This window comes from Capsella rubella, unplaced genomic scaffold (genome assembly GCF_000375325.1).
Source record: "Capsella rubella cultivar Monte Gargano unplaced genomic scaffold, Caprub1_0 scaffold_6, whole genome shotgun sequence".
Taxonomy (NCBI): Eukaryota; Viridiplantae; Streptophyta; class Magnoliopsida; order Brassicales; family Brassicaceae; genus Capsella; species Capsella rubella.
Genome location: NW_006238918.1, coordinates 13077707 through 13087069, shown reverse-complemented (window position 1 = coordinate 13087069; position 9363 = coordinate 13077707). Strand labels below are relative to the sequence as shown.

The 9363-nt window shown below is 27.5% G+C and overlaps 1 protein-coding gene across 1 annotated transcript; it reads left to right on the top strand.

Annotated features, from left to right (window-relative positions):
* Positions 1 to 5701: 5701 nt before the first annotated feature.
* LOC111830001 lies at positions 5702 to 6706 on the top strand. The gene is made up of 3 exons (XM_023780330.1): positions 5702 to 5746; positions 5817 to 5885; positions 6026 to 6706. The coding sequence occupies exons 1-3, from the start codon at positions 5702 to 5704 to the stop codon at positions 6704 to 6706; spliced, it is 795 nt and encodes a 264-aa protein (XP_023636098.1).
* Positions 6707 to 9363: the final 2657 nt, after the last annotated feature.

Sequence of the window (9363 nt, the reverse complement as noted above, 5' to 3'; positions counted from 1 at the left end):
AACATATTGTTGATATACTTGGACATGATAAATATTTATAATCCTTTTTCATAATAAAAAAATGGAACCCAATGCAAATGTCCCTCCTCTCTCCTCTCATAAATCTGTTTTTGTTTTGTTAAAGCATCACTTTTTTTTTACACTGAAGTTTACATTTTTTCCTTGCTTTTCGAAACATGCATGTATTTGTATATTTTAAAACTTATATATATATATATATAATTAAATGGTTTCACTTCAAATGATTAAAAAATAAATTATAATTTTTTTGCTATTGTTAAACAATTGTTGAAATTCATCAGCTAAGTATGATATATATTATATGCTAATTATAAAGGGGGAATTTCAAAAGTACCCTTTTCATATACCTCTTTTTAAAAATACCCCATTTTCAAACTTTATAAAAAAAACCACTAAAAATGTTAAAATTTATCCAAATATGTGTGTAAACTTATAAATATGTACACAAATTATATTTATATGTGTATAAAACTTTATATACCTTTCATAAATAGCGTAAAAATAAATTATAAAAACCTTATAAAAACCTTATAAAACCCGTATAAACCCTTTTAAAAACCTTTTAAAAACCTTATAAAACTTATAAAAACGATTTAAAACTATTTAAAACATTTTAAAACATTTGTATCGAATCTCCCAGTAGTAGTTATTATATAGAAGTACCTTATAAACTATATAAAACTTTATAATTTTTATATTTAAAAAGGGGTATTTTTGAAAATGGATAGATAAATGGGGTATTTTTAAAAAGGGGTATTTCTCAAAAAATTTCTATCATAAATTAATTAATTTTTAACTCATCAATTTAGTAATATATAAATAATAAGCAATATCTAAATAATAAGCCTTTAAAAGTTTTAAACAAATATAAACAAAACTAAGGAACCTAATTTGCATAATGTCAACTTTGCTCGTTATAACCATTTGCGGTGGGTTTTCTTCACCTCGTTGCAACTTTTAACATTGATAATGCTTTATGTCGTCATTCTCTCATGGTTTACGTGATGGACGGAGATTCACTTATATCGGTGAAGTCTGTCATCGACGCATCATTGTGCGAAAACCAATCATAAACCCAATTCCAATAATTTGATACTCATTTTTTAAAATTAGTAAATTTGTACTTCATTTTATGGAAGTTTCATATTAACATAATTCATATGTTATATTAACTACAATATATTTTTGACTCAAATATATATTTTGACTTATCTTTACTAATTTTATTTATATTTCTTCTTGTTACATTTTAGTGAATCTTTAAAGTCATATTTTATAGATTTTAAATCCTAACTTTTTATGCTTAAATTTTTAATTGGTTTGATTAAATTTCAACATAGTACTTACATGTGTTTGTTGTAAAACCTATTGAAATATATATATAAATTAGCATGTTTATCACAAAGGTTATAATCTAGATCTAAATTTTATTAAATTTACAACAATCGTACATAGATTAAATGGTTAAACTATTGGGTGAGTTAAAATTTTATACTCAGTTGACTCAAAAATTAAGAATATAATACCCATATATGTATAATTAGTTCTCTCTCATCAATTTGTATAAGTGGACAAAAATATCCTTTCACATCTAACAAATTATTTAGTGGTATAATAATTTAATTATCGACGATACTGATAATCAAATACATAAGTAAAATCATGTTATAAGTTAGATGAATAACTATTGAATTATCTTGATAACAATAAATATATACATATAAGTTTATAATATATCGTGTTTAATTGTTTTGTATCGCGATAATTTATTATTTATGTGATAAATTTAAAGTTACCGTGTTATTTCATTTACTATACCATATATATATATATATATATATATATATATATATATATATATATATACAAAACAATAATGAATGTCAACAATAACAATAACATGTTAAGTAATATTATATAGAGCAATTCTTGGGTTCTTCACCCCTATTGTGAACCTTTTTGTTCACCTCTTATTATTATAAACCATAACCACTATTTTGTCAACCTAAACCAAAATTATATTTCGTTTAATTAATGTACATGTTAATAATCTGTTATCATGTAAACCCAAACCCAAACCAAAATTTTAAACATGTTAATATTATGTTATCGCAGAAATTTATTAACCCAAACCACTATTTTGCCAACCCAAACCGAAATTATATTTCGTTTATTTACAAAATCTAAAGCCTAACCACTATTTGTCAACCCAAACCGAAATATAATTTCGTTTAATTACAAAATCTAAACCCTAGCCAATATTTTGTCAACCCAAACCAAAATATAATTTCGTTTAATTACAAAATCTAAACCCTAACCAATATTTTGTCAACCCAAACCAAAATATATAATTTCTTTTAATTACAAAATCTAAACTCTAACCACATCTTTATAAACTTAATATGCTAAATATTTTTTAGTGTTAAACTTAATATGCTAAATAATTTATTAACAGTATAAATGATATTGTATCGCGATAAAATTATAAGTTATATAGTAAGTTTGAATTTATTCTGATAAATCATTTATTATCGTGTTGAATCATTGTATCATATTGTAGAAGTTAGAAATATATGACGTATAAATTATTGATAAAAGAGTCTATAATTTATTGATATTTATTATGTTATCTCGCTAAACTATTTATTACCATATCTAGGAGTATTTTTGTCCAGATAAAGTAACTATGAGAGAGAACTAATTTTAAAAACATTAAAGTTAAATACTTAATTTTTTATTTATTGGAGTACATAGAGTGCTATTACCCTAAACTATTCAATACTATAGCTTTTTAATCACTTTCAATATAATCTCATTCACATAAAAAAATTTAAAAAATAAAGATTTGAAAATGCGTGAGAAAATTTTGATTAAAAATTAACTAATATACAAATAAATCAAAATAGTTATATTTCTAATTTTTTCAGTGTCGTCTAATTTTTATTTATTATTTTTACACGTGATCATCTAATATATACTACATACAGTATACTCTTAATTACCTTACTAAACAATCTAAAACATTAGATTATGCAATTTTAAATACTAGTTTAGGTCTACGTAATATCCAAATATTAATTTTGTATTTTATCTGATAATGTCTATATAAAACCCAAATTTATAGTTTCTGCAATTCATCTTTAAATATAATTTAACTGTATATTACATTATAATAAAATTAGATCTAATTCTGCGCACTCAATCCTAATAGATAGGAATTATTTTTTTCATGTTATAATAATATGTGAATTAGAACAAATTTATATTTTACGTAGTATTCAAATAGTTAAACATTAATTAAACATAATTAACAGCGAAAAAATATAACTAATATTATCTCATATTATAGAACTAAGATTATCATAATAGACTAATTAGTTCAAAAATATTTGTAGCATAAATTACTACTAATATGTATTACAAAACTGTAAGTTATATGTAAATATGAGTAAACATATAATTAAATTCATCTTTGTAAGAATATATAAAAATAAGGTTTCACTCTCCCCTTATTGATCCATTTGGTATTTATTTTTTTTAAATATAATATTTATTTTTAATTAAACCAAAAAACACATTTAATCATATACATTAATTCATATTTTAAATCCGCACTTTATTAATGAAGTGTAACTGAAAATTATATAAATTTTCATAGACTATTGGTTTTCTTTATTGAATTTCAATTAAACACATTATAAATTATAATTATTACTCCTCTAATTTAATTATTTTAAAAATGTAACTTACATCACTTCTTATCCTATAACTAATCATTCTCACACCATATCTCATATCTTTATCATTTTCTTTGTTTTTAAAAAAAGTTCTTGTATAGGATGAAAACTCAATTAAGTTTTTATGGTAAGAGTTTGATTAAATATTTAGTTTAAACTTTTGTTTTCAATTTTATTTCTTCTTTGTTTTTATGGACTTCTTCATTTCTTCATTGATTTTTTTTATATTTTTAAATGTATAATACATATGTATATTAATATTTTATGACTATAAGATCATTATTTTATTGATGGGAATCAAAAATATTGATTCCCAACCATTGCACAATAATAAAATCAAGCTAAAAAAACCATCTTCATTCTTTAACTTTAGATGTTTGTTTTTTTTCTCACATATTCATGTATATTTATTTTAATTTCAATGTATGTAATTTTTAACAAAATAAATTTTTGTTATATAATTATGAAATCAATTTTCTTAACTATCTCTTGCTTCCAAAAAATTGTAATACATTTAAAAAAATCATAATGATAATTATATTTAGTTTGTGATTCAATATTTAATCATATAATGATCATTATAAATTTATAAATTTTGAATTTTACTGGTCCATTTGGTATTTAATTTTTAAAAATATTATATTTATTTTTAATTAAACCAAAAAACACATTTAATCATATACATTAATGTATACATTAAATTCATACATTAGTACTAAAATGTAATTGAAAATTTATGTAATTGACTATTGGTTTTCAAAAAGAAAAAAGACTATTGGTTTTCTTTATTAAATTTCAATTAACACACTATAAATTATAATTATGACTCTTCTAATTTAATTGTTTTAGAAAATTGACTTACATAACTTATTATCCTATATATAACCATCGTCACATCCTCCTCCATTATATATCTTATCTTAATTATTTTCTTTATTTTTTTTAAAAAGTTCTTGCATGGCATGAAAAGTAAATTAAGATATCATAATAAGAGTTTGATTAATTATTTGGTTTAAATTTTTATTTTCAATTTTACTTCTTCTTTGTTTTATGTATTTCTTCATTATTTTTTATATATTTTTAGATATATAATACATCTGTATAATAATATTTTATGGCAATAAGAAAATTATTTTATTGATGGGATTCAAAAATATTGATTTCCGACCATTGCAAAATAAGAAAATGAAGCTAAAGAAACCATATTCATTTTACTTTGGATGTTTGTTTCTTTTTCCCATTTTCGTGTATATTTATTTTATTTTCAAAAGTATGTAATTTTTAACAAAATAATTTTTTGTTATCATAGTTAAATTTTATTTTTAGCATTAATAGTATTATTTTTTTACCTAAAAAATACTCAAAAATATGAAAGCAAAATACTATCAAAATTGAACAATAAATAAACTAATAAGTTCAAGAGATAAGTCTGTATGATTATATTGTATGATTTGAATAAATAAAGTGTAAAAAATGTTATTGACGTTGAAATTTATCTAACTTATTCTGCTTTATAATTAGTAAATAAACCGAAAATAATTATTTTATCTTATTATACAATAATGCGCGGGACATTACCTAGTAACATATAAAAAACAAACAAAACAAAATTACCACTAAACCATAGTCAAAGTAATGTATGTTTTTAGAAATTATTTTGTTGGCTGAGAGGAGTATTTATAACCCTTTTCATATTAGGATTAATAAGGTTTTGCTCATAAAATAAGATTGGAACTATTTTCTTACAATTGTTTATAAAATAATAATAATATTCTTTTAATTACCTAACATTTTGAAAATTATTCCAAGCAAATATTTTGTGTATATAATAAGATTAGAATTACCTTTATAGTTTTAAACTTTTTTAAAATATATAATTGTCTTACACTGTAGTTATTTTCCAATACTTTTATATTGTTGAAAACAAAAAAAATATTTCACACATGGCAAGATGTCTAATGATTAAACTTGACACGTGTCACAATGATGTGAGTTACTAAATTTGAAAACCAAACTTAATATAATAAGCATGTATGCTGCTGTGGCAGTGTCTTTCAGGTTGTTTGGCTACTTGTCAACGACTGGTCTACTGACACATTAGCGAGGAGAATGCTTGTCCTCGCTGTGGTGCGGAAGAAGAGATGATAAATCACCTTCTCTTTGACTGTCCCCTCTCTAGACAAGTCTGAGCCCTTTCTCCTATCCCATCCTCGGGGAACCTTTTCCCCCGCCACTCTCTATTCTATAATTTTGGTATTCTCTTCTAGAGAGGTCAAGGACGTCAAATAGATGCGGAATCGTTACGGACCTTTCCATGGATCATTTGGTTTATTTGGAAAGCTCGTAACCGTTTTATCTATGAGAATATTCGTGTCCCGCCAGATGAAACACTTCAATTAGCACTTCATGAAGAGGAAGTTTGGTGCCGTTCTATGGAAGCAAATATTGACAATGAGGAGCCAGAGGTTTCCGCTGTTCAAGGTGTAACTCCGAGTAATAACCTTTTGTCGCTCTCTGAATGCCAATGTGATGCTTCCTTGAGCGCATCCGACCCTCTCAGTGGGCTTGGATGGTCTCTGGACTCCCCAAGATCCCCTCCCTTTTTAGGTATGAGGTGTAGCAGACGTGCAGTTTCCCCTCTCCATGCAGGGTTGGACTCTCTTCTTTGGGCGATGGAGTGCCTGATCTCACTGGACCAAACTCATTTCAGTTTTGCTTCTAAATGTGTTGATATTATTAAGATGATTGATAACACCCAAGATTGGCCCACCTTTGCAGCAGAGCTGGAAACTTTCAAGGGACTTCGATCCGCATTCCCCGCCTTCTCCATCCGACATCTTCCCCGTCGGCACAACATCCGAGCCGATTTCCTCGAAAATAAAGCAAGAGCTCGAGGCTGTTTATTCTCCCATGCAAGCACATCATTCCCGATTGGCTCTCCGGCCTAGAGGAGAGTATCTTCCCGAAAGCTTAACCTATGGCGTTTTAGATGACAAAAAAAAGCGTATATGCTGCTTTTATTTCTTCTTAATTAAGTTTATTAGAGTTCCAAAGTCCCACGTTGCTTTCGAGAAAGATTTTTGGGTAATATATCTTTTTCTAAGTTCGTCAACTTTTAGTTTAAGGCATCTTACAATCTGTTTTGATATGGTTGTTTCCTATGAATTTCTAAGTAATCTCACAATATTCATTGACTATTGATTTTTGCTTTCAGATTGATATTTGGTGAGTCTTCTCTGAGGTAAGTAGCACCTTCTTTTCTGTTTCTTTTTTATGGCCATTTGGTTTTGATAACTAAAACAGTTCGTAATGTGTCATACATATGGTTTTGATAACTAAATAACATGCTTAATACATACTAATGTTTCATAATTTTTCATTTTGAATACCATGTATCAGTGGTGAAGTTATTAACAAGAAGAGATTCAAACATTGAAGGCACATGAATTGGAGAAAGATGCTTAGATCAAATACCTCATGGAATGCAACAAGCTCTTCATCCTTATTCGGTAACCCTGAGCGTTGATGATGAAGACGATGCAACACAACCATAAATGTTTTATAATGTTGTTAAAAAGTTATAAATACTGATTGTATCACATTTGAGAATGAATTAATAAATTATATTTTTTCAGCAATTGGATTTTTCTTTTTTTTGACAATTTTAAAGATCAAAATTGATTGATTTAAATAGTGAATCGAAATTAATTAATTAATGGATGTATGTTATTTGTAGGAAAATAGAATGAAACTGTGGTAGGAAATTGGATTGAAAAGTTTGGAAGGAAACTTGAATGAACGCATTATTTGTAGGAAAATTGAAGGAAATTATTTGGTAGGAAATTAGAAGGAAACGGTTTCCTACGCTTTATTGGAAGGAAAACGGTCAAAAATACCCTTCGCATTTCCTACGAAAATACCTACAAATGTTCCTTCCGTGCGGTTTTGGTAGGAAATTTTCCTACCAATATCTTACCAACTACGATTTCCTACGGGCGATTTCCTACCATTTTTCTCGTAGGAATAGCGAAAGAAACGGCTGTTTCCTTCCATTTTTTCACGCAACGGCCCGTAAGAAATCGCTGTTTTTCTTGTAGTGCTTTTCCCCCGCCACTCTCTATTCTATAATTTTGGTATTCTCTTCTAGAGAGGTCAAGGACGTCAAATAGATGCGAAATTGTTACGGACCTTTCCATGGATCATTTGGTTTATTTGGAAAGCCCGTAACCGTTTTATCTATGAGAATATTCGTGTCCCGCCAGATGAAACACTTCAATTAGCACTTCATGAAGAGGAAGTTTGGTGCCGTTCTATGGAAGCAAATATTGACAATGAGGAGCCAGAGGTTTCCGCTGTTCAAGGTGTAACTCCGAGTAATAACCTTTTGTCGCTCTCTGAATGCCAATGTGATGCTTCCTTGAGCGCATCCGACCCTCTCAGTGGGCTTGGATGGTCTCTGGACTCCCCAAGATCCCCTCCCTTTTTAGGTATGAGGTGTAGCAGACGTGGAGTTTCCCCTCTCCATGCAGGGTTGGACTCTCTTCTTTGGGCGATGGAGTGCCTGATCTCACTGGACCAAACTCATTTCAGTTTTGCTTCTAAATGTGTTGATATTATTAAGATGATTGATAACACCCAAGATTGGCCCACCTTTGCAGCAGAGCTGGAAACTTTCAAGGGACTTCGATCCGCATTCCCCGCCTTCTCCATCCGACATCTTCCCCGTCGGCACAACATCCGAGCCGATTTCCTCGAAAATAAAGCAAGAGCTCGAGGCTGTTTATTCTCCCATGCAAGCACATCATTCCCGATTGGCTCTCCGGCCTAGAGGAGAGTATCTTCCCGAAAGCTTAACCTATGGCGTTTTAGATGACAAAAAAAAGCGTATATGCTGCTTTTATTTCTTCTTAAATAAGTTTATTAGAGTTCCAAAGTCCCACGTTGCTTTCGAGAAAGATTTTTGGGTAATATATATAGGATGTGGCAATCCTTCTCCCTTGAGCTAGCTTTTGAGATTAGTTAGGCTACATTACTAATAAAGTTGGTGCATGAAAGTAACAAATACCCAATTTGCAGCGGATGTACTAGAAACTATCTATCTTAACATTTTTGAAGTACATTTTGAACTAAAATCTATTTTGGCTTATAACCTTTTATTTTTTAATAATTACAAAATCAAACCCTTGTCATTTGAATAAATAACAAAACTTAAAAGTAAATTTTGTAATTAAATCATAAGCAAATCGCAAAATTGGAAACAAATATTTATTACATCAAAAAATTTCCTAAGACCTCTCTAATAAACTGAATATATGTTCAATATATTTATATACTCTTATTTGTTTTAAATTTATATTATTACATAAAATATATTTATAATAAAAATACAAATTTTTTTCCACACATTTTGCAATTTAAAAATTTGAAAACGGATGTCTTTAACTCAATCAATAAAGAAAAAACATATGTACAACGTCTACATAAGATAGGAAATTTTAGATAATAGTTCAAAACCTTTATAAATAAGACTAATATGTTTACAACTACAAATGAGCATGAACTTTGATTTCTCAAGTATCCAAATTAAAAAATTTATTAGTTTAAT